Here is a 25,722-nt window from a genome sequence, read left to right as displayed (position 1 = left end):
CTGATCACCTTGAATGACATCCATGAAAATGCTCGGTCTGAGAACGCGGTCCCGCTAAAATGTGGTTTATGATGACTAGGGTGCTGACAGCTCGCCAGATTGGCGGCTCCTTTGAAGGGCTGGTTTATTAAGTGCTTAGCTGAGAGGTGCTTGTAAATACATCACAGGCACTGGTGCAGCACTCTTCAAGGGGGTTCTGTGTTGGTGACCACGAGGTCCCTAAATAGAGTGCGGAGAAAAAGTAAGGTGGGCCGCCACCAAGCACCGCTCTGTAAGTCACACCCCAGGTCTCGGATGGAAAGCAAGGGCAGCCCGCACTGCTGAAACCATAGGCGGACTAGGAAGTCAAGGCCTTAGGGCCTTTTTAAAAGGAAAAACAATACAAAAACTTAGCTTTTTCTCCATCCTTCATCCCCAAAGTTTTTAAATGTCTATGATGCAACTGATGGGCATGAACTTTTCAAGCTTTCCTTAATACTGATACATTGTATCAGCTAAGAAGACGGAAAACAGGACCTGAGTTCTGAGTTCCTCTAACTCTCTCCAGTCATCTAGTTCTAACACCTTGTAACCTCTCTGCCCACGGGTGAGAAGACAGGCCAGCATCGCCCACCAGGAGCCCAGGAGAGCTCTTCATTCTGTGTCCATTTCACTGTTTCTCCTTCCTTCCCTCCCCTTCTTTCCCCACTTCCTTCTTACATTTACTTATGTTTATTTATTCATGGAAACACCTGATCCAGGCTTGTTTTCCGTGTAAGATTCTGCTGTTATAGACCTTGCCAGGCTCTCAAACTCTACTCCACCTAGATAAGAGAGCTGTGTTTAGATCACTCCCTTTTCATGTTCATAGCATGTCTTGTAAGTTGATTTCTAGCACCCTCCATATTTTGCTTTGTGTAACCATGACCATTTGTAGATTGACACAGGAGAATGACTGACTGCAACCTCCAAGGTAATGCAACCGTTCCTGGCTCCCTACTTTGTTTTTGAACTTCTAGAATTGCTACAAGAGAGAGAAACAGAGAGAGAGAGAGAGGACAGGGAAGGGAAGAGATATTGTGCATTTTATTTTACCCCCAAGGCTGGAAAGGGAATTTCTCTCTCCTCCTACTGAAAGTGAAAAGATTTTTTTTTTTCTTTTTTCTTTGGTCAGTCCAGCTGACAAAGGTTGACATAAGTAACCCAGTATGGCTGAGAAACAAAGTCAACTCAGTATCTCAAAAAGCTACCCAGATAATAAGTGCCAGAAAGTGGTGTTTCCAAAGTAACTTTGGGTAAATCACTAGCAAAACAAAATAACTTGGAATACTAAAATTTAGGAGATGATTTCTGAGCCACCAGGGAATCCCTTCTCTCTCTCTTGTCTTAAGAGGTCAAACCCCGTCAGCCATATGAAAGTCTTAGAGCACCCACACTCCTGCAGGCTGATCAGACGTTGCTGGGGTTTAGAGGTTAAGAAGGCCTCGGTGCCACTGAAACCCACAAAGAGAGCCTTCCACGCAGGAAGGAAGGGTTGCCCCAATAAAGTGAATGGACGGCTAAGAAGCCCTCTGCCTACCCACACATCTTTCCCTTCACGCGTGCAGTGCTCAGAGAGTCATTATTCTGAGTTCAGCCTTCTTTCCCCCATCTTTAAAAACACTGCTGCTTCTGCTGCTGCTAAGTTACTTCAGTCATGTCTGACTCTGTGCGACCCCATAGATGGCAGCCCCCTGGCCCCCCCGTCCCTGGGATTCTCCAGGCAAGAACACTGGAGTGGGTTGCCATTTCCTTCTCCAATGCATGAAAGTGGAAAGTGAAAGTGAAGTCGCTCAGTCATGTCCGACTCTTAACGACCCCATGGACTGCAGCCCACCAGGCTCCTCCATCCATGGGATTTTCCAGGCAAGAGTACTGGAGTGGGGTGCCATTGCCTTCTCTCTTTAAAAACACACATGTCTCCAAAGCAGGAAATGTATTCAGGTGCCCACCCCCGAGTCTGGCCCTAACGGTTCATTATTATCAATACCTCACGATAATAGAACCCAGTCTAATCAGGACTGCCGAGGGAATGACCAGCCCAGCACCGCTCCCATCTCCCCATGGGCGACAGGGGTTTTACTTGACACTGACCAGCCCTGTGTCTAAGTCCGTGATCCCAGGGTGGGAGCCTGGGAGAACCTGCCACCCCCCAGCACTGGTTTTGGAGCCAGAAAGGGTCTCCGTTTGAGTTCACTTCCAATCTTGGAGAATTCTGGCAATCGTTAACCTCTGAGGTTCAGTTTCTCTGCCTATAAACCACATCTACAGGATTGTAGGAATAACACAATGTATAAAAAAGGTCTGACTTGTACCAAAAGATAACTGTTTCCATTAAAGGGTTAAGCCTTGTGCCTTGATGCTGACGGCAAGACAGACCAAAAACAAAACTTGGCTTCTTAAGTTTCTCTGGTTTTGACAGTTTTCTGCACCAGTAGATTTCACCCTGTCTCTGCTTTCCCCGAAAGGAGGGAGTTACATACATGGCTTAAATGTGGTTCGTCATTTTTGGTAAATCAGGAGTCAGATTCTTAAACCTATTGCTCGGGTTGCCTGAAGCCATCTCTAAGGGGAGGTGTGGCTGACGCGGTGGCAGCGGCTCCCTTTTTGTCTAGACTCTGCCTGGTCCATCTTTCAAAAGAACGCGTGTCGAGTTTTCTTTCCTGTGACTGGGAAAGAAATCTAAAACTCGGCCGTACAAGTGCGTGATGATGTCCTGACTTGCTTAAACGTGCAGCCATGACCAAATGGCTTTCTGTTTGATTTTAAGACCTGGTAAAGTAGGAAGTTGAAATTAACCTCAGCCCTTTTATAGCTGAAACCTCAACAAATAAACAGTGGTTTGGTGGCATGGCAACCTAGCCCCCCTTTTCCATCTGTACCCTGCTTCAGATCATTTGAGGTGTCTATTTTGAGTGCTTTGTAAGCACATCTGATTCTAGATAAATAGAGGCAGTATCCTAGATCTGTGATTTCGTACTGAAGGAGTTAAAAGACCAGGCACGACCCTCCGATGAAGCCCGAGAAAGACTGGGTCCATCAGCCTATCGACCCGGGATCTTTCGGAGCCCCTAACTGCTGACGATTCCACCAGGCTGAAAACATCCACCCATTGGTTCGGCACGGCTGTAAAACTGCTCTTGTTAATACTATGGGGATGTTTTTCTTCCAACTACTGCGGCCATTTCAAAGAGAGCCATAAACACATGCTGAATTTTTATACAAAGCATCTTCTTAAATATAATATAGAAGCTCTAGTGCTAAGCTGGGAAAATAACCATTTTCATATCCATCAAGAACAAAATGAAAGTTTTGGCTGAAAGAGACTTTACTGTGATTCCTGTTAACTTTCTAATTTCAGGGGGAAAAAAAAAAAAAAAATCCCAAGGGTCTACTCGAAACAGGAAGAAAGTAAAAAAGCATTAGATTTCTAATGGGAAAAAAGAAAGGAAAAGGAAAAGTCGTTTTACATAAAACTTTCCCAGATACTTATTTTTTAAAAGCTGTTCCTACAGTTTTACAAGTGATGTCCTGAACAGCAAATCATATTTTGAAAAGAAAGGACATCGGTGACATAGTTAACACATTCTCTACAGAGTAGCAACTAAGACTCCAGGGCACTCTGAAAGCAAGTTATTATTACTTAGAGGTTACTATTACTTAGAGGTTGCAGAAGTAAAAAAGTTTTTAAAAGGAACAAGAAAGGGGGTTAAACCTGATACTGTGCTAAGCATACAGTATTCCAATGAGCTGAGGAATGCCTGTCAGTGGCAATGCCTCAGACCGAGAGCTGCTGACGGCTGAGGATAAGAATTCAACACCCCACCCCCAGGCCCACCATTTTCTTTTCGGTAAAGAGAGTGTATCTGATCAGGAAGAGAAATCAGATCTGGTTCACTCTTCACCAAAACCGAAACCAAGCCAGACTCCTGGTGATGATTTCCACCGGCCCCCATGTGGTTCAAGTTTCCATTGCCTTTCAAAATGCTTCATAATTTTGGTTTCAAGCAGTAGAAAAAGGCAAATCCCTTTATCAGCCCAGAAGTAGAAATGGTCAGTAACGCAGTGAGAGGATAAGAAAACTGAAGTCTCCCTGTGAATGTTACAAGTGAAATCCTGCAGATGACACGCATGTAAATGGCCCTAAACACAAGATCCAGCCATCTCCTAAAGAATTTTATTCTGTTTAGAAGAAAAGCAGCAATTACCCCGCCCCGCCAAGCCCATCTCACTTAACGTGCCATTTGCTCTAATTTCTCATACACGCTTGCATTTTGGAATTTCAAAAAATCAATATGCATATTTTGATTGAGTATGTGATGATGAAGCACCAGGAAACCAATGGTTTCATGGGACCTCTTCTTAAATACAGATCAGAGGCAACTGGAGATGAGAGGCAACCCTCCCAAAGCCAAGCTTGGGTTTCTGCTGTCCACCAAAGGGCTAATCTACAGAAAGACCCTTTGACAGCTGTCCGCATAGGATCTTACATGAGGGGGAATCTCTGGGAATTTTTCATGCAAATAAGAGAACCTTCCCCAGAGACGTGAGTGTGAGAGTGAACGGCATGGGCCATCAGGCTCTGGGGAAGACAATGGAATTCCCTTTTGAGAGCCCCATATGTGCTAATCCCAAAAGAAAGCTATGGGCTGGAAACCCTCAAGGACTTGGGATTCTTACGCATCTCACAATAACAGCTCAGAACACAGAGAACGCCCGGGAAATCTAAGTTCTGCTGTCCCAGAAGGTCAGGTGCACATCCCCTGCTGGCCACCTGCCCCAGATGGGCCCCTTATCTTTTCCTGTGAGTCAAGCAAGGCTGCCCCTTTGAGAAAGGAATCTTACTGCAACCCTACCATACACAGCTGTGTCCCGCACACTCTGAGAAAAACCACTGCATTTCGGAAATTTGAAATGGTATCACAGAGCAAATAATCACTGACGTCAGTGCTTTCTGCAGTGTAAATGAACTCTGGGTATTATCTCATTTGGCACAGTGGGTTTTATGCAATTACTGTATTTTACAGTGTTTTTGCCATTGCCAGCTAACCCCTACGGTGGTGGGAGCAGGGAGAGTCCACCTTCTGGACTGACTGCAAATTCATTAGTTGCAATGAATACCCTGAATAGGATGGCGTCCAGACACTCCTATTTCCTTATATTTTCAAAAGGACGTGCATAAAATACAAACCCCACAAATAATCAGGAAGGACATGAAACGTCTTAACCATCACCTGGCTTGATGCATGCCACGTGTATCTTCAAGCCAAGTTAAGTGAGAAAATGGCATGGCCAGAGCTCCTGCGTAAGAAATTCCAGACATGATCTACATAGGGATATATACATAACTGGATATACAGGACTTCCCTGGTGGCTCAGTGGTAAAGAATCTGCCTGCCAATGCAGGAAACGTGGGTTCGATCCCTGAGTCGGGAAGATCCCCTGGAGGAGGAGATGGCCACGCCACTCCAGGATTCTTGCCTAAAGAAATCCTCATGGACAGAGGAGCCTGGCAGGCGACGGTCCAGGGGGTCGCAAAGAGACAGACAGGACTGAGCGACTCAGCAACACCCTCTCTATATCCTCTGTAGCAGGGCCTTTCAGTCTGGGGGTCTTGTCACAAAGCAACTCTGACTCAGTAGCTCTGGGGTTGGCCGGGGGTAGGGTGGAGTGGGGGGACACTCTGCTGTTATCAAGCTCTCAGGCTGCTTGCTGGTCCAGGGAAGTGGGGAGGAGAAGCCACGATGGGTCTGGGTGGGTTCTGCCCAAGGGCGAGGCTCCGTCCGGGTACTTACCCTGCATCTGACTCTGAGGCTGAGGGTTAAAGGCAGTGGAGTGGTTCAAGGAGGCCCGAGGGTTGGGTGTGGGGGCTGGGTGGTGTGGGCTGACCCTCATGGCCGTTCGCCGCAGCTGCTCCAGTTCACTGAGCCGCTCGGAAAAGGACAAGCTCCCAGGCTTGGTCTGATCATCTAGTTTCTGACGATGTCCTATTGTGGGGAGGGGGTGGGGAGGAGGAGAGGGAGGCAAGGAAGGAGGGAGGCAAGAGATCAGAAAATGTACACTGAGGATTTGCTAGAAGTCGGGTGTTTCTGGGTCTCCCCTCCCTCTCCCCTCACCGCCTCCCCATGCCCCATGTGGACCTGCTGGAGACCTGCTCATTCACAGGCACCCCTGGGGATTCTGGGCTGGCACATGGGGGACCCCTTTCGTCACATTGCTCATGAAGCGCTCCTTCGGTCTGGCCCCGGGCGCCCACCTCAACCTTCTGCACCCATGTGCACGGGGCAGAAGGCAGAGGGTACGCTGGGCTTGGTGGCAGAGGTGGTGGATGGCGGGAGAAGGGGGGAAGGGGCACTTGTTTGGCCCTGAGCTGTGGGCTGGAGAAGGAGCCCCAACAGCTTGCCCCCCAACACACACCCAAGCCCGGCTGGTTTCAGAGCAGCGAATTGGGCCCTGGAGCTTAGCAGCAGGTCCCTGCCAACAGGAAATGAGGTGTGGCTACCAACCACAGCCCTGAGAGGTCAGATTTCCTGTTAAGTGCGGGGCAAGGGCCCCTTCTCCGCTCCTCACCAGCTCTCTGAGAGCATCCTCTCCTCCCTGGAGCCGACTTCCCTGGGCTCGGCCTCCACGGGTCGGAGATTCGCAGCAGCCGGGGCCCCTGGAGCCCAGAGCGGGCTGCCAGCAGAGTGGAGATGCTTCCCCTGGGGGCGTCTGGAAATCCAAGGCGGGGAGGGGGCCCTCAGCACCTCGGGAGCCAGCAAGTGTCCTCGCCTGCCTGGCTCCTTGTCAAAGTCACTGTCACCAGGATGCAAGCAGAAACCCTGCACTAGAAAAGGGCCAGGAGGGTTGGGTTTCCTCTTTCCTCCCTTAGTTCTTCATCAAAATGTCTTTTAAAAAAATGTATTTACTTTCTGACTGCACTTCGGGGTTTATGGGATCCTAGTTCCCCGACTAGGGATTGAACCCGTGCCCCCTGCAGTGGAAAGGCAGAGTCTTAACCGATGGAAGGCCAGGGGAGTCCCCACAATGTCTTTAAAGCAGAGATTTAGGCCCGTGGAGCAGAGCTGAGGATCCCAGGTACCCACGTAGCCACGTGGGTTAGAGGGGTGGGGCTGGGCTTGGCCAATTCATTGGAAGAAAGAGCCACTGACCAATTTCACAACTCACCTCCCACCCCGCCTCTGTCGTCAAGGGACCTCAAAACAAGACTGGGGAAGCAGCCCCCTTGGCAGCACACTCCAGTGGCCTTCCCCATGCCCGACCCCCTCTCAGTGAGAAAGATGATCCCTGGATTCCAGCACCCCCCTGCCACTCCCAGCCCGGGGTGGGAAGGGAGTTGGGAGAAGTACATTTTAGCCCAGCTCCCAATGGCTACAATTATAAAATTAAATTTTATAACTTGTATTATGGTTCCAAATCTCCGTGGTTTGCCGTTTCTTCCTGCTGCCAGGCCCCTTGGCACAGCTGATGCTGTCTCAAATTCCAGACCAGAAAAAGGACCCACTATACTGCAGCGATTTTATCACGAGCAAGACCTGTTTGGCTCCGAGATGAGGAAAAATACTTAAGCATAATATTTGTGTAGTTCAAATGCAATGCTCCCTCTTTTCATGTGTCACCAAGGCAAATCTGGTCTCTGGTTCAGCCCCTGCAGCCCACAGCCCTCTGCCTGAACCAGGCAGACCGTGTCACGTGGGCCCAGCACACATGCAAGGCCTCCTACCCGCTGAGTATTTTAAGCACCGGCCTTGTGGGTGAAAGGCCACAGGGCCAGCTCCCAGAACAACCCCTGCCACGCCTTTTCCTCAGAGGGACGAAAACAATCTTTTTCTAGAACATTCTATGTCAGTCCATCATGGAGTCGTTCGTGGTCTCCGCATGGAGTGTCTCGGAGACTCCTCCCTCCTCTTATCTCTGAGACACATTCTCGCTTCCTGACGGTCAGACTGAAAAATCTGAAGCTTTCTTGCAGAGGAGCAAACGATACCAACTCAAAGGTCATCCCAAGCACATTAGTATGGCTCTTTCCATGCCTATCACCACCTAGCACCTGGAGTTAGGAGTCAAGGAGAGAAGGCAGGACACATACTTCTGGAAAGTTCTACCACCTCAGAAAGAATGCCAGTTGGCATAGGGAGTGGTGCAGAGGCTTCTAGCAGGTTTTGTACGCATTTCAAAACTGCACACTCCTTGGGCACCCAGTGGTGATTTTTTTAAGGACAGGGTGTCAAGGACAGTAGGTGATCCAGGAGAATGATGTGTGCCAGATCATTCCGAACACATGCATCTGGTGTTTTGGAGCCTCCGGCCAGCCTTTGAAGAGAGGCCTTTGGTTGTGTCTACCTCAGTCCCCAAGCTTGGGGAACACGTGCCACCAAGAAACTAAACAGGAATAAGTCATTTCAGGGAAGCCACTACTCTGGCTGGGCACAATGCAAGATACATGTATATTTTTTAACGAGACCCCTTCTCATCACTCTATGCTTGAAAACAAAGTTTCAACGTGTGAGCAGTTTTTGCACCAGCTGACACCTGCCAAAATCGTAGTCATTTACAGAGATTAACTGATGACTGTCTGCTTCAGCAGGAATGTTTGGGCATAGCTCTCAGAGAAAACAATTCTTCACTCTAAGCTCTGTTCTAAGCCCTAAGAGTCTCAGGGCTGAGTTTAATGCCGGAGGAGGGGTGAGAGTTCACCCCACACCCTCCCTGCATGTGATCCTGGAGTAAGTCAGAGCGGTATTACTCTCCCGGGGACCCTGAGACCCTCCTCCCCACTTGAGCTGGAGAGCTGGAACACCGAGACACGGGGGAGATAAAAAGCATTATATTAAAGGTGTGGTTCTGATGCATTCAGAAGCTAGATCAAAGGAAGACCTAATTCTTCTTTTCTGAAACCATCAGATTTCGTGTGCCAAAGAGCAATATATATTTTTTTTTTTGCATGAAATATAGAAGCTTCCGATACAAACTTTCAAGCTGGGGAAAATGAATGCTTTTTCTGTCTCCAGTTTCCTGTATCTGTGTGCAATTAAGATGTCAGTTTGCTCCCTGAATTTTAAATACAGGAGTATGGAGAATGTCCACTATCAAATTCATTTTTCTTCTTTCTTACTGACTACTGGGCTTTCAAGGGCAACAGGGAATTCAACTCTGGATCAAACCTTCTGGTAGAAATTATGTGAAGCCTCAAACACATGTATGTTGGCAGCCTGGAGTTTTTGGACACGTCGGCAGTCAACTGTGCATGTTTACAAGGTTGTCTTGAACACAGTCACAACCTCACGATGTCACACAGGGACATCTGATCCTAAATTATGTTTCTCTATTACTATTCTCATATTTTTTTAAAAAGTACTTGATTAGAATTTTATATTTATGCAAAACTATACAAAGCCAAAAGAACCACCACCAAAAAGAATAAAAACTAATTCATCCCATCTGCTAAATTTTACTTCATTCCAAAGACGTACGTGCTGCAGTCTTCTGGAATGGGTGCCCACTGGGCATCCCTAAATGTTAGGATATTTGTGATGGTTAATGAGACCAGCTTTTAGTTTTCTGCTACTGAAAACAAGGCTGAGTGGGTATGCATATTTCACTGACAACTGAAGTCCCCTTTTCAGGAAACCATTGTTGATCTGTGGCTCAAAGTAACTGAAATACAATATAAATCATTCTCGAATTATAATGGCTAATGTCCCAATAAATCCATCCTACACTGAAAATATCACAGGCTGAAAATGCATTTAAAACACCTAACCCATCAAACATCTTAGCCTACCTTAAATGTTGTCAGCACATTAGCCTAGAGTTGGGCAAAATCATCTAATACAAAACCTATTTCATAATCACATGTTGACCATATCAAGGCATTTATTGAATACTGTGCATAATGAAACTGAAAAACAGAACTGTCGTCTGAATACAGGCGGTTGCATGTTTATCTGTTGTTGATCCCTAAGAGGTCACGGCTGATCACACAAGCAGCTCACCACGCATCGCGAGCCCAGGAAAAGATCAAAGTTCACAATTCAAAGTATAGTTTCTACTGAGTATGCACCATGTTCATGTCATTGTAAAGCAAAAAAAAAAAAAATCCAAGTAGAACCATTCTAAGTCAGGGACAGTCTGTATACGATCATCTATGAAAGAAAATGGATAAGACTAGGTTGTCACCTTTCCTCGTCAAGTTTTGTGTAGAGAGAATCATTTTCTGACAGCAAACATGTAAGTCCATGTTTCTGATGTAAGTTTACTGATTTTCTTGATAGATTCTCAGCAGAAAAATTAGAAAAGGCATGTACTCAAAGCATTGTCAACATGAGCAGCTGAGAAAAACTGATGCAAAATGAAAAGACCAAAAAGACATCTATCTATATATGTGTGTGTATACACATCTCTGGCTTCCCTGGTGGCTCAGCAGTAAAGAATCAGCCTACAATGCAGGAGATGTGGGTTTGATCCCTGGGTCAGGAAGATCCCCTGGAAAAGCAAATGGTAAACCACTTCAGTATTCTTGCCTGAGAAATTCCATGGACAGAGGAGCATGGTGGGCTACAGTCCACGGGTTCAAAAGAGCAGGACACAACTTAGTGAGTAAAACCACCCATGTTTATCTCTGTCTCCCTCCATCCATCCATCCATCCATCTCACTGTGATTCTTTCAAAAAAGTGTATCTTTTTCAAAAGACGTTTGCCAATCAATCTGATGCTAACGACAACATCTGGATATAAAAACATCAATATTTCTTTCTTTAATATGCTATCCTTTATGGACTAGGGAAAATAAACTGACGAGTCTAGAAGATAGCTCATTTTTCCTGGTATAATATTCTAACTTCTGGGCTCCAGAGTCAACAAAGTCATTGGGACTTTAAAGTAATGATTCTGAATGTGGATGTGATCCTTCCTCAAAGCCCGTTGCAGGTGGTGAAGTAAACCTTTCTAACTGCAAACCTATCCATCTGCTGGCTAATGAACACTGGGAAATACTATCCCATATTGTGTATAGGTTATATATACACAGATTTATATATATATAATTATATAATAATGCATAGATTGTATATATATTATATACACAATACATAAAAACATATGCTGAGATATGTTACTAAACTGGAATACATACTATCAGTTCAGTTCAGTTCAGTCGCTCAGTCGTGTCTGCCTAGTTGCAACCCCATGGACTGCAGCACGCCAGGCCTCCCTGTCCATCCCCAGCTCCCTTAGTTTACGCAAACTCATGTCCATGGAGTCGGTGATGCCATCCAACCATCTCATCCTCTGTCATCCCCTTCTCCTCCTGCCTTCAATCCTTCCCAGCATCAGGGTCTTTTCAAATGAGTCATACTATAATACATGTTTCTATATCACCCAATAGTATATATACACGGGTAGCCTAACTTTGGAGTGCTGCGGTTCACGTGGTCGCAGGAGTCAGACACAACTGAGTGACTGAACAACAACAAGCCCAACTTTCCCTCCACCTCCTCCCATACCATTAAGGTTAGAGAACAGCGAAAGGCTGAAGTCCTTCTGAACTGAAAGGCTAGAGGAATTAGCTTCATTTTTAAACTCCTACATGGCAGTGAAGTTCAGAGAGATTATGTCATTTACCCAGTCTCACACAGCCAACTAGACGAACAGCAGGTCTGAAAACACACCCACTCCCTCAACACCCCACCCCTCACGCTCCATGCACTTAGAAATACCCATTTCCCTGACTCCCACATGATCAGAGCCACAGTGTCCCTTGGCTGCCCATCGCACGGACCCTGGACACTTGCACGACATGCACCCTCTGCCTTGACCATCCCACTTCCGTTCCCGGCTTGCCTTAGAACAGAAGATAGCCAGAGCTGTGAGGGGGACCCCTCCCAGAGAGCTGGGTCTCACACATCTGCACAGGCATCAGAGTCTCCTAATGTCCTGGCAGGTCTGGGGGCAGGACCGCCAAGTTCAGAAGAAGATCTGGGCGACGCAGAGGCTGCTGGGGTTCCCGGGGAGTGTGATGGTGAGTGTCAGCCACTCCTCCCCGCTGTGCACGTTGTTTCCAACCTACTGCTCATCTGTTGTGGGCTGGAAACTAAAACACCAAATCTACCAGAACCGTGTTTAGACTACGTGCCCATGGACACTGAGTGATGGCCTTGTTTTGGTGATAACTATTTTGTGGTCTTTAAAAACTTTTTTTTTTTTTTTTTAAGATACTTCAGTGTACAGAGTGCCTGAAAATGGGAAAACTCTGCCTGAAGACAGCTGTGACTGTCTCTCTCCCACCATCCTGGAGAGGACCCTGTGAGTCACTGCTGCAATCATCAGGAGGGTCAGGGAGGGGAACCCAGAATTCTCAAATAGGAAATGACTTCTGCCCTGTTGTCTAAGGAGAGGCTTCAGGGAATAGCAGAAAAGGGTTACGTGGATCCTATGAGTCCTTCCCAGAAATGCAGGGGTTATGACCTCGGAGCCCCTGAAAGGATGAGGGTGTTCATGGGCTGTGCTGTGCTTGGTCGCTCAGTCGTGTCTCACTCTGTGCGACTCATGGACTGTAGCCCACCAGGCTCCTCTGTCCATGGGATTCTCCAGGCAAGAATACTGGAGTGGGTTGCCAGTGCCCTCCTCCAGGGGATCTTCCCAACCCAGGGACCGAACCCAAGTCTCCTGCATTGCAGGCAGATTCTTTACTGTCTGAGCCACGAGGGAAGCCCAAGAACACTGGAGTTAGCTTCAGTGGAGAAGGCCATCCCTTCTCCAGGAGATCTTCCCGATCCAGGAATTGAACTGGGAATCCTGCATTGCAGACGGACTTTTTTTTTTACCAGCTGAGCTACCAGGGAAGCCTGGGGGTGTTCATACGGATGCTTTAATCCCTCTCCCTGAGAGAAACAGCATGGCACCAGCGAGATGGGACTGCCAGTCTGGATGTTGATAACTCTCCATCCTAAATCTGCTTTTCTACCCAACTTTCCTGTGGACAAGAGCAAGTCTCTTCATCGCTCAGCCTCCTTATCTGGAAGCCTGGAATTAAAGGACTAAGACGGATTACTGCAAGGGACTCTGAAAGCATTCACAGCAATTACATCTGCAGGGATTCAACTCAACCGGATCCTGTTCGACGACTCTAAGCAGGGGCTCTCTTGAACAACTTCACGTGACGTTAGGACTCTCAAGAGTTTGCTTTCTGCCTCTTTTTCAGGCAGATCCCAGGCCTTTGGGAGCCATCAGGCTGGTCTTCAGAACTCTAATTCAAAAACGGGAATTTCTCCCGCCTGCCCTATCTTGGGTGCACTGATGGTTGGCAGCTTTGCGCAAGGCATCCTTAAAACTCACTCCCTACCCCGTGTCTCCTGCTGTTTCAGCCATGGCCCTCTGAACAGTTGCGAGCAACCTTGGACATCAGTTTTCACAGATCCTTTCCCCCTTTCCCCTGGAGTCTTCACTGAGCATTTCCTGGGACCTACCAGCCAGATCATCCCTTTCTGTTTCTGCCCCTTCCCCATGACGGCCCAAAGGCTGCATCTGGAGGGAATGGGCCGTTCAAGTCACCTTAAAAACCTGTTAACAGGTTGTCAAGGGCGGCAGTTGGGGGGCGGGGGGTGGGGGTGGGGAAGACCACTGTGCAGAACCTTAATCCAGGGTATCATCTTCCTGCTTCCCTCATTGGTTAGAAAACAATGGTACTTTTCAGTTCCCTGGCCACGCCCTCCCGTCAGCGGTCAGAGGAATGTAGGCTGAGATCAACACCCATCGTCCCACGTGTGCAGCTGTCCTGCTCCCTCACCCACACGCCTGGTACACAGCTTCTCTTCCCTCCGTGCGTGAGCCTTCTAAGTCATATGGAGCCGGTGGGGAGAAGCCACCAGGGTGCCAACGCTTCCTAGGCCATAAGTTTCAACCGACTGATTCTATAGATGTGACGTTTACCCCCGGAGAATCACCAACAGGGACTGTGATGGGTATGGTTGAGAGGAGCTTAGGTTCTCTTGCAGGTTGCTGTTCAGTTGCTCAGTTGTGTCTGACTCTTTGCAACCCCATGGACTGCAGCATGCCAGGGCTCCCTGTCCATCAGCATCTCCCGGAGTTTGCTCAAACTCATGTCCATTGAGTTGATGATGCCATCTAACCATCTCATCCTCTGTTGTCTCCTTCTCCTCCTGCCTTCAATCCTTCCCAGCATTAGGGTCTTTTCCTATGAGTCAGTTCTTTGCATCAGGTGGCCAAAGCATTGGAGTTTCAGCTTCAACATCAGTCCTTCCAATGAGTATTCAGGGTCGATTTCCTTTAGGACTGACTGGCTTGAGCTCCTTGCAGTCCAAGGGACTTTCAAGAGTCTTCTCCAACACCACAGTTCGAAAGCATCAATTCTTTGGCACTCAGCTTTCTTTATGGTTTAACTCTCACATCTGTACTACTGCAAAAACCATGGCTTTGACTAGATGAGCCTTTGTCGGCAAAGTGTCTCTGCTTTTTAATATGCTGTCTAGGTTGGTCATAGCTTTTCTTCCAAGGAACAAGCGTCTTTTAATTACATGGCTGCAGTCATCTTCCGCAGTGATGTGGGGGCTCAAGAAAATAAAGTCTGTTATTGTTTCCAGGTAAGTGAGTGAGACTTGAGTCTGTATGTGTTGGGGGCTTGTCTATCCTGGGTCTTCCCATCCATGGTCCTACACTGGCTCCTCACAGGGCATAACGTACATACTTTAAAGGTCAGGCTGGCTTTTGCTAAGCCTACTTTCTAGACTAGAAGGCAGACAGCCTGAATTCCCTGCTTTGCTCCAGCCATACCGGCCACCTTACGACTGCTCCTATATGCCTGCCTCAGGGCCTTTGTACCTGCTGTTTCCTCTTCCCAGGACATGTAGTCTCCAGATACACTTAAGTTTCATCTTCTCCCTGAGGAATTTCTCAACACCGTAGGTTAAGCCGCACCTTCTCCAACCTGGCCAGTTCCAAGCCCTTTATCGCTGGTTTTCTCCATAGCATTTATTAATGTTATTTGTGGTTTGTCTCTGCCCACTAGGCTGCAAGCTGTATGAGCCAGGGACTTTGTCCCTTTTCTTCACACCCGTATCCCCAGTGCAGAGAAGAGGACCTGGCACAGCAGGCTCACTGAATATTCACTGACTGACTGACTGACCAGCTGAATGCTGGTGCCAACCAACTGTCCTCCATTAGATTGCGGGGAAGCAGGATTATTCAGGGCAAAGGAAATTTGAACAACAGTTTTTAGCTGAAATAAAACTGTGGAGGGCTCAGAAAAACTACTTAGGGAGGAAAAATATCATCATGGAACATAGAGAGTTTTGTGTGGAGAGCTGTCTTATGGGAAGTTGAACAGTCCGTAAAACTGGTCCTCTCTATTTTTTTTCCTTCATTACACAAAAAGATAAAAAGAATGGATAAAAGGCCTTTTGTGTGGAGCTGAGTGCAGTACCCTCACATAAGCAAGGCACTGCTAGAGCTTGCTTGTGTTTTTGGAGAGAGTATCCCCCCACATACACACTCACACACTCACACACAGCATCTCATGTCCCTAGACACCCCCACATACACACACACACACTCACACACAGCGTCTCATGTCCCTAGACACAGGCTAAGACACAACTGGTAGAGCAAAGCCTGAAAGGAAAGGTGTAGAAAGTGGAGAGTGAAGCTGGCTGGGACCACGACGAGAACAACTAACCCAGACTTGAGGCCAAAGGGCTGCACAGGGTCTGCCCCCACCATCCCCTGCTAAACTGTGCCCTCAAAATTCGTGGGACAAAAACACGAAGCAAAATGGGGTTCCCTGAAGTGCCGGCTCACGGTGACAGGCAGTGGGGTTCTTAGCTCATCCCCACGAGCTTTCAGAGACCCAAGGCCCCCTGAAAGCAGAGGAGTCAGAACGGGTAGTCATCAGTCACCATGGTTACCCTCTGTTTCTGTCTGGTGACTAAGGAGGTAATTGCAGCTTAGGGCAGGGGACCCGCCTGGTTTCTTTGCGCTCCTGACCAGAGGTAGCCCTCTGAGGGGGCAGGCGAAGCAACTGTCATGGATGGGTACAGACAGCTCACAAGTTGGAGATTCTTTCTCCTCTGCAAGCTTGTGATTGCAAGTACTGTCAGCCTGTCCTTGGGGAAGGGGCGGTCTGCAGAAAATGCCATGAACTGGTAAGAAAAAGTAACCCCAGGGTGGTACCTGGGAGTCTGTGGATCCATTAATCTGAGGGGCTCCTCCCGACAAGGACAGGCTCTGTGAGTGGCAGGTGGCTTTGGTAGGATGTGTTTTTGGTGGTGAAGCAGGGGTCGAGTTGAGAGGTGTTAACCTGGCTGTGGAGTCCAAGCCTCAGTAGTATTAGCCCTGGGGAAGACAGGCTTGGAGGAAGAACACTGTCCTAGATGTCCATAGGCTCCACCTGCTCCCTCCAGCTGCCTGGGTGATGCCGGTCTCCCACAAGCCTTCTGACACCCCTGCGGGTCTCCACTCCCCTCCAAGACCTGCACACACTATGCACAGAAGACAGAGGCCCGTTCAGACAGGGCTGTTCAGACAGGGATGCGGTAATCTAAGGGCCCTGGAGGTTGGATGGTGTGCCTCAGTCAATGTCGGGTGAACGAATGAATGAATGAATGACGAATGAATGCATTCAAGAATAAATAAATAGATGTCCAGCCCCCTTCCTAGGCTAGACCTACTCAGGGTCGTACATCCTACAGCGGTGAGGAAAATTCAAGGGGTAAGGAAAAATTGCCTCTCATTGCTAAAAGCTCTCCTGTTGGTCCCTGGTCAATGTGGGGTGGGTGGGGTCTTTCCCAGAAGCAGGGGAGCGGCAAGAGCGAACAGAACCTGATTCCCGTCTTCTCTCAGGTCACAAATGCCCACTGACTTCTGGGCTGGCCTCACAGCAGCAGGAGGCCAAAAGGCCAACTCAAAGCCCTCGCCCAAGTCCTTTAATAGATAGCCAAGCAGGTGCCGAAGGACAGTGGCCCCCTGACCACTCACTGAGCACATGCTCGTAAGAAAGCCAATAGTAACCAGCAGTCGTTTGCAACCTGTCCTTATCCCTACCTCACACCATCTAAAGAAAAAGCTGGCAGGTTATTTTGGGGATACTGGCCTCACTCAGGCTAACTTATTATCCACTGTTGCCCACACACAGCTGAGAAACAGCACTGGTGGGGGTCCTCCCCCCTCAGCTACTTCAAAGGGCAGTGGCTCTTTGTCCAGGACTCCCCAAGAGGCGTTGCACGATGACAGAAACACTGGTCCTGTGCTTGCCAGGCAATCTTGGGAGGGAAAGTTCTATTTATGTCAAGACCCAAGTGCCCCCTATTCACCCTGATGACCCCATCTAAGCCAGTGCTGGAGGGAAGGACAAGAAGGGTGTCGATACTTCCCTCCAAAACCCCTGCACCATTCTCCCATCCGAATCCTTTCCAGACTGGAGAGCAGCAAACAGCAGGCCTTCCTCCTTTCATCTTCACCTGGGGACTCTTGTCTCTGCAAGGCTGACTCTGGTGGGACCAGCTTCCCCGCTCACCTCTGCTACCAACGCCAACAAGAGAACCGACTTTGCGACGGGTGTTTTGAACCTTCTCTCCTTTTAACTCCATCCACAGTTCCCTCTTCTGTGCAAACACTCTGGTGTGTGAAAGCACAGCCTCCAGTGGGTGAGGGTGCCCTCATAAAGTGCAGGTTACTCCCCGCCTTTTCTCAGCCGGAGGGGGCGGCCCCCATCTCACTCCCTTCTGGGTCTCTTCCCCACCACCAACTTTTTTTTTTTTTTTCTTTTTCTGAAACCACTTCTGCTTCCTTCATTTTCTCTGCAGCTGTGGCGGAGAGATATAGTAAAGCTACTGTATAGGATTTTGAAAGCAGGGCCTCTGAGAGCCTTCCAAGCCCCGTACAAGCCGGTTATTCTCTGGCTTGTTTTCTTTGGCTTCAGGTTAGTAACACAGAATGAGTCAAACAGTATTAACTTTCAATAGGGAAGTGGTGTGGTCAACCCAAGCTGTTTGCGGCTAGATGGTGCAGATAGGTAAGGCAGGTAGTGAAGAACAGCCCATAAGGCTGGGAAGAGGCAAAGGAGGGGAAGGCAGCCTCGCTCAGAAACATCCAACAATTCGGTCAACAGGACTCAACCCATCTTTTTTTAAGTTGGCTGAGGAATGAACCCCGAGGTCTCTGGCCGGCCAGCTTCTGGAATTTGGCCAGGTTGGGGCTCTGTAGCTCACAATCGAGCACTTTGTGGGTAGAAGGATGACTTTTTTTTTTTCCCCTTTTCTTTTTTTTTTTTTTTAAATGATGCCAAAGTCATAGGAAATCAAGTTAGGATTATTTCCCTTCCTTAGGGCATGTCCCTCTGGGTGGACCTTTATCCATTTCTTCCCCCTACTTGGGCTGTGAGTGGCTGTGCTCTCCACCTGGTCCTTGCCCATCTTCTCAGCCCTGAACCTGGCTCCCCAAGTTGGTGGGCTGGCTGCAAACCTGGGTTCTCCTCCAGGCCAAGTGACCCCCCAGGGGGATGCACTTGCTCCTACAGACATCAACTCTTCCTTTTAGAAGCTGATAAGGATCTTCAAACCATCCATCCTCTCTCTCTTGTTAGGTAGGTGAGGAAATGGAGGCTCTGAGAGGGGATGGGGGCTTCTGAGCTCTGCAGAGCCAACCGGGCCGGGATCTGCGATCTTTCCACGTAGCCGCCTCTCCCTTGCCCAGGGTTCAGGATTGCTCTTAGGGCTCAACAGAACGGCTCCAAGAATGGCCCAGCCTATGAGACTCAAATTTCAGCAGTTCCTGGTTTCTTTCTCCCTGCCCTCAGCTACTTATTTATTTTGAGATCGGCTGAATCACCCACGGAATAGAGCGAGTTTCTCCTCCCAACCGGCTCTGACAGCATGTGAACGAAGGAACAGGACAGCAAGCCAGCCTTGAAGCCTTGCAAGGTTCTCACCTCAGAGCAGCTGCAGGTTTTGACTCCTCCTGGGAAACTGGCAGGAAGGCTCAAGGGTGTAATGTTTCACCTCCCTGCAATCTAATCCCCAAATCTCAGGCAAGCAGCATATATAAAAAGCCACGGGTGGGAAAAAAAAAAAAAGGAACAAGGACTCGGCAAGCTACACTACAATCTCTGCAACTCTTCCTAAGCCTTTCATGGACAGAAAATGAAATAACACAGCCAGAGAGGAAGAACTGCATTTGGTTTTGGAAAAGAAATAGATATTAAAATTAAACTCAGTTCTCTTAACTGTGAAGTTTGCCTTTTGTTTGTTTCCAAAATGCCTACAGGGTGTGTAACAGTAGGAAAGGAAATATTAAGATATTCTGAGGGCAAAAAGTAAAGCTTCTAAAAGTATGGATTCACAGTGGGGCTGATTTAAATGCCTTTGTTTTTTCCCCTATGATTTTTCTTCTCATCAATCCTAGAAGACAGGATGAGATGAAATGTACCTTCAAGAAGCCAAGTTTTATTTTAGATCCCTGAGATTTTTGTATAATATACACAGCAATAATAAGATTTCCTATGCTTTTCTGTTATCTAATTACGTATTTATAGATTTCTGATAGACTGATAGATTACCTGACAGACTGTTTACAAAGCACTTCGTTATTTATCATCCCAATTCATGCAAAGCAATCTTCTGCATTAGAGCTATTATAATTATCTCTACCTTATAGATGACTCAATGGAAGCTTCTAGATGCTAAGTGTCTTGGCAGATACACAGCAGCATGTTCAGTTAAGAAACAACTACATTTTGATAAAATCTTTGTTTGGGAAAAGAAACAAAGGAAGCAGGGAAATATGGTGAACATGGTTTGGCTTCAGTGAGGAGAAAATTGGTGAAGTAATGCAGTATTTCTGCAGTATTGGGGGTTAAAATAGTATTTTATTGCAGTATTTGGGCTGGAACGAAAAAGGTAAAAAAAGCCCTTACTGTCTTGTATCCTGAGAGTTCAATCTGCAATGATTAAAAAAAAACCAAAAAACTTGGCAATGGCAAGTATCTGGCCTCCACTTAGGCAGAATTCTAGCTGATTCCCTGGTGAGGGGTATGGGATGCGGGAAGGGGGTCCCCCTGTGTCCAGGGCATGTGCTTTAATAATAACAGCTAATATTTAAGGAGCACCTCTGTGCCAGGCACCATGTGTCATCACATGCTCCTTTCTTCAACAAGCATCAGAATATCATCTTCCCGGGCTTGCATGTGAGGAGGCCAAGCTCAGGGAGATTGATCTGACCACAGGGCACAGGTGACCCTGAATCAGGCCATCAGCTCTCCAGCCGGGCTGCCAACCACTGCTCCAGCCTGTGGCTCAGACCGCCTCTAATCCTCACATGTCTTAGCAAGGTCGGTGTCGCACGCCCATTCTACAGATGGGGAAACTGACGCCCAGGTATGGGAAGTATCAGGGCTCAGACATGAGGCCATACTGGTCCGCCTCCAAACTCCTCTCTCATTCCCCCGGCTCAGAGCTTCATTTTTGAAGCTTGGGGCTGTGCCCTTTAGCAATGCCAGAAACAGAAAGATGTGACTATGGGTATTTCTCTGGAGCGTTTTAAAATGAGTGAATTAGAAATATCATAAAACCACTTCAGAGGTAAGTAAAAATAAGGTGATACCAGGAACACATCCAAAAAGGGCCATAAATGTATATAGTTCTTAAGAGCTTAGATATTTCAAATATTTACTTTTTATCTCAAATGACCAGAAGCCTGACTTCTAAGCCATGGTGAACAAAAACAAACACAAACAAATGGAATCTCAAATGTTCGCCATTTCAGTGTAGGAAAGCACTCTGAGAGACTCAATAACTGGCTGAGTTTTAGTCAATACTTGCTTTAATGGAACCTGAGTATATGTAAATCGTGGAAGCACCAAAGTAATGTATTGCCATTAACTTACTTTATAGGGGTCTAGGGAGTTGGCAGATTAATTCAACTGTATTCCTTAGAAAAAGGCAAACAGAAAAGAACTTTGCTTTGGGTACTTCAATGTTACCTTGGCTTTCATCTACAAATATATAGCCAGAATATTTGGCTTGGCTATCAGGAATTTTCCCAATGACAATGCATAACTTAGTTGCACAAAGAACTCACTGTAAATACATCACGTGTAATTGAGAAAGGCATTTCACAGCCAATGTCAGTGTCTGTGACCTGTCTGATAATATAGCTGTAATGCTCAGTAATAGGCTATACCTAACTCACCCCTTCTTGAGAGTCAACTGTTCACAGCAAAAAAAAGCAAACCTTTAAAATAAATTGTTTATAAAGGAAAAGAAAATGGGAAGAATGGGAGAACACAGAAACTGCAAGCTAGCTCAAACGAACTCAAACACAGATCTAGAGCAAGGGGGGTTAATTCTACTTTTCTTAAACTGAACCTCTCTTTTTTTGGCGGTGTCAGTGAGTTCTATCAGACCCACTGGGTCCAATTCTTCCTAATGCTTTTCTTAACTGTATGGCTTACAGGAAGAAAAAAAAAAATCCAAGCCTTCACAAAAGCTCAAGGAGAGTTTTCATGAAAAATGGAAAGTGGGTAGACTATAAAAAATTTCTAAGTCCATCCCAAAGCCGACAAAAGGATGCATTATAAAACGCTGTGCCAACTGCAGTGCTTCGCTCCATCGGTCACAAGGTGTACGGGCAGCCAACGCAGGCACTGCGATGCCCAGAAGGGTCTCTGAGGGTGAAAGGTGGACGCGCGGTCACTGAAACACATCTCTGCGTGTCTCTGGGGGAAATGAAGGAAACCCCTACCAAACACATTCCAGAAGAGAAAAATCCAAGACAAGTCTAGAGAGACACGTTGGTTTAGGGAACTCAGAGAGTGGCTGAGTGTCATGCCCATGAAGCTTGGCTGTGGCTAACAGGGGGGGTCCAGGCACCCCAGGAGGTGAGCTCTGTGCATCTGGTGTGAGGCTTGAGACCCCAAGGAGAGTTTCGCACATTCATGTCAGTTTTCTAAAGCAGAGGAGCCTCTCCCAAGCTGTGTCATGCATATATCTGAAAGGACCCACAGGTGAGACCTCAAACACCCACTTTTTACTCAGACAGAAGTTTCCCCCCTGCTGCTAAGTCGCTTCAGTTTCGTCTGAGTCTTCAAGACTCTGTGGACTGTAACCTGCCAGGCTCCTCTGAGTTTTTCCACCAATCTCAACCTTTGGGGGCAAACCAATATGCCCATTGAGGGACTTAGGAATGGTGCCCAGAGTGTTTCAAGGGTCCATAAAAATGTAAGAAAAGAAATTTTACTGTGTCTAAATACAAAAGGAAAAAAAAAAACTGAAAAAAAAATCAAAATTTATAAATGTTTAATTAAGTGTCCAAAAAAAAATGAAACATTACGGCAACTTCATGAATTTTTAAACTTAGGAATCACAGATCATTTTGGTTTCAAGTCCTCTCATTTCCAAAGGATACCAAGATTCAATGCAAATAACTGCTGCGTCTCCTGAACACTGACTGTGTGCCAGGCATTGGTTCAAAATGTTTGACCAAGGCTGTCGCATTCAGGTTCCCTGCCCTGTGAGGTTCACACGGCCACTGTCCTTGTTTTCTGGAGGCTGGGTCAGGCCAGCACTCTTTCCGCCCACCCCACGGTCACCCACACAGTCAGCAGATGCCAAGAGGGGGATTGCAATCCAGTGGTAATCACTATGCTGATGGTAATGACATCAGGGCTGCAGGAAATTAAATGCGTTACTCATAGCCAGATTAATTTCAACACCAAGTGATAAAGGCCATTCAAAAATTTACAGCAAAAAAACACATCTAACTTAGGATCTGGTGTATACCTATATGCGTGATGTGACGAAGGATATATTCCCCCCGCAACCCCCACCCTATAGAGGAGGCTGCCAAGGCTAGACCTCTAGGGGGCGCTGTTTGTGGGGAGCTCAGGGCTTCTGTTTTTCTGATGGTATTTTGCTATCATCCTTTCAGCAGGAACTAATTTAGAGATTATCACTGGTCCTGTTGCCTGGTTGGACAGAAGAGGACAGTTAGGAGAAAGTACTTAAGATAACTGCATGAGTTCACACCCACTGGCCTGGTGGCGCCAGTCTGAAAGCCAGGTCCTCCATCTAGAAACCTTTTCAAATGATTAAGAAACTGAAGCCTAAATGCAGACAGGATTTTTTTTTAGCACTTCATATACTAAATTCTAACAAGGACTGGGATGTTAGCTTATATCTCGACTTCACTAGGGTGGCATTTAAAATAGTGATGTGGGTTTCCAATGGTCCAGAGGGATAGAGATACTGAGTCATGGTTTAAGATTCAGTCCATGTTCCTTCTCTACCCCCTGCTCCCCTACATTAGATTGAGATGCTACCTAGATCATTTCTTTACGTTTTCACTGGTACCTGGAAGGAACCATTTTTTCCTTCCTTTCTGCAGCAACACAGAACATCTCGGGACTTCTGTATAAGACAGGGCTAGTTACCAAGAGATCACAGGCCTGCCCAGGTCCTGGTGAGCTAATGAAGTGGCTTATCACTGCTTCCAGGGGCAGAAGCTTACTCCCTCCAGGGTCCTCTTACATCCCTCTCATCCGAAGGGCTCTTTCAGACCTTAGCCTGGATGTGAAGGGAATGTAAAGGAAAAGTCGCTCAGTCACGTCTGATTTTTTGCGACCCCATGGACTATACAGTCCATGGAATTCTCCAAGCCAGAATACTGGACTGGGTAGCCTTTCGCTTCTCTGGGAGATCTTCCCAACCCAGGGATCAAACCCAGGTCTCCTGCATTGCAGCTGGATTCTTTATCAGCTGAGCCACCAGGGAAGCCCAAGAATATACTGGATTGGGTAGCCTATCTCTTCTCTAGCGGATCTTCCCGACCCAGGAATCAAACCAGGGTCTCCTGCATTGCAGGTGGATTCTTTACCAACTGAGCTATCAGGGAAGTCGAGATAAGTTCACTAAAAACTCAAGAGTCATGGAAGTCTTTGTTGTTTAGTTGCTAAGTTGTATTCCACTCTTTTGAGACCCTGTCGACTGTGTAGCCCACCAGGTTCTTTGTCTGTGGGACTGTCTAGGCAAGAATACAGCAGTGAGTTGCCATTTCCTCCTCCAGGGGATCTTCCTGACCCAGGGATTGAGCCTGCATCTTTGGCATTGTGAGGCGGGTTCTTTACCACTGAGCCATCTGGGAAGCCTGTGGGAGTCTTTATCTATATTGAATACTTCTTGGTCTAGTTTGATGCTACTAAGAATAACAAACAGAAAGACATTCTAAAATTCATTGGGAACATTTAGGCAGGATTATTAGTGCTTTAAAAACTGCTTTTGCCCAGTCTTCAGGTAACTGAGGAGCTTAGCACAGCGGGGATTATAGCTCCAGTGGAAGTCACCCCAGAATGTCCATCTGAGCACCAAAGTGCCGTCACAGTGGGAGGGAGGAATCTAAGCAGAACATTCTACCTCTCTGACCCTCTGTCTCCTTTATATTTGAGTGAGAGGAAAGAAAGAATTCTTCTTCTTTTTTTTTTTTTCTTTTGGGGATCACGATTTCATCTAGAAAGAATGAAAGTCCAAATCCAGCATCTGAAGAATCCAGGGAAAGGGGGATTAAGTGATGATCGTTCATTACGTAGAGGACGTGCTTAAAGCAATTCCCAGAGAACAGATGATTAATCCCAGGTGATTAGGGATTGATAATTACAATCCTGAGATCACAGATCTGGAAAACCATCTGGCATTCCACTAACCAGTCAGGGGCGAAAAATGAAAAAATTTGCATCCTCCTAGCAGGCTGCATGGGCTTCCTGGTGGCTCAGTGGTAATGAATCCTCCTGCCAATGTGGGAGACGCAGGTTCGATCCCTACCTTGGGAAGATCCCCTGGAGAAGGAAATGGCAACCTGCTCCAGTATTCTTGCCTGGGAAATCCCATGGGCAGAGAAGTCTGGTGGGCTACAGTCCATGGGGTCGCAAGAGAGTCGGACACAACTGACTAAACAGTAAGAAGCACTGTGCACGTGGGACCTCTGGGAATCTCTTTGCTGAAGGGGGAACTGGACTTGGACAGCTGGTTTGTGGTCATTTTTGTCACATTACTCACTTTTCCTGCCTGCCTCTGCTGGAGGGAGAGGTTTACGTTGGGCACCACCCTTGCTTCAGGTCCCCAGATGCCAGGCCCCTAAGCAGACCCTGGTGACAGACATGGAACCCACTGTCAGCCTGTATGGCAGTGTGGGTGGTACATTCAACAGCATCCTCACCCCAGGGAAAATGCTGGTTCCATCCCGTTGGTACAAAAATGATGAATGTCAAGACTATGAGGCTCTGCTTCCTTGAAGAAAACTGAACCAGAATTTTTATTGATAAACTCTAATAAAAAAAATTCTGCATAGAAAATTTCAATACAATAAAGCTCAAGTAGCAGTTGGTGTAGTTCTTAAAAATAAGACTTTGGCGTCTGTGGATGGCAGTGTCTGGATGGCTGTGTTTCAGTTCTGGCTTACGAACTAACAGTGTGACCTTGGGCAAGGGACTGGATTTCTCTTTGTGTAAGGATCTATCCTTACCTGATCTTGCAAAAATTATGTCAATTAAGGTACGTGTGGCTCTTTGTACAGTGCTGAGCAAATAGTCAGCACTATCAGAGTGTTTCATATTGTTATTATTGAAAGTGAAAGTGACAGAGTTAGTCGCTTAGTCATGTCTGACTCTGGGATCCCATGGACTGTACAGTCCTCCAGGCTCCTCTG

At 47.2% G+C, this 25,722-nt stretch overlaps 1 protein-coding gene across 6 annotated transcripts in view; it reads right to left on the bottom strand.

Moving 5' to 3' along the window:
- The window catches only part of RUNX1 (RUNX family transcription factor 1), a 269,894-nt gene that overhangs the window by 35,524 nt on the left and 208,648 nt on the right, over positions 1-25,722 (bottom strand). For 3 of the 6 annotated variants that reach the window (XM_086416556.1, XM_086416563.1, XM_086416586.1), the window contains one exon: positions 5,814-6,005. The exons of 2 other annotated variants lie outside the window; for them this stretch is intronic. In XM_086416556.1, coding sequence (XP_086272682.1) covers positions 5,814-6,005 — 192 coding nt within the window. Of the gene's footprint in view, positions 1-5,813; positions 6,006-11,859; positions 12,084-25,722 lie in introns of those variants that run through there. One more of the 6 variants, XM_086416595.1, reaches the window with a different exon arrangement.

This window comes from Bos grunniens, chromosome 1 (assembly GCF_055505025.1).
Source record: "Bos grunniens cultivar Pamir isolate PY7600 chromosome 1, Bosgru_T2T1.0, whole genome shotgun sequence".
NCBI lineage: Eukaryota > Metazoa > Chordata > Mammalia > Artiodactyla > Bovidae > Bos > Bos grunniens.
Note: the sequence above shows the minus strand (reverse complement) of the source record. Positions and strands in the feature narration are given on the sequence as shown.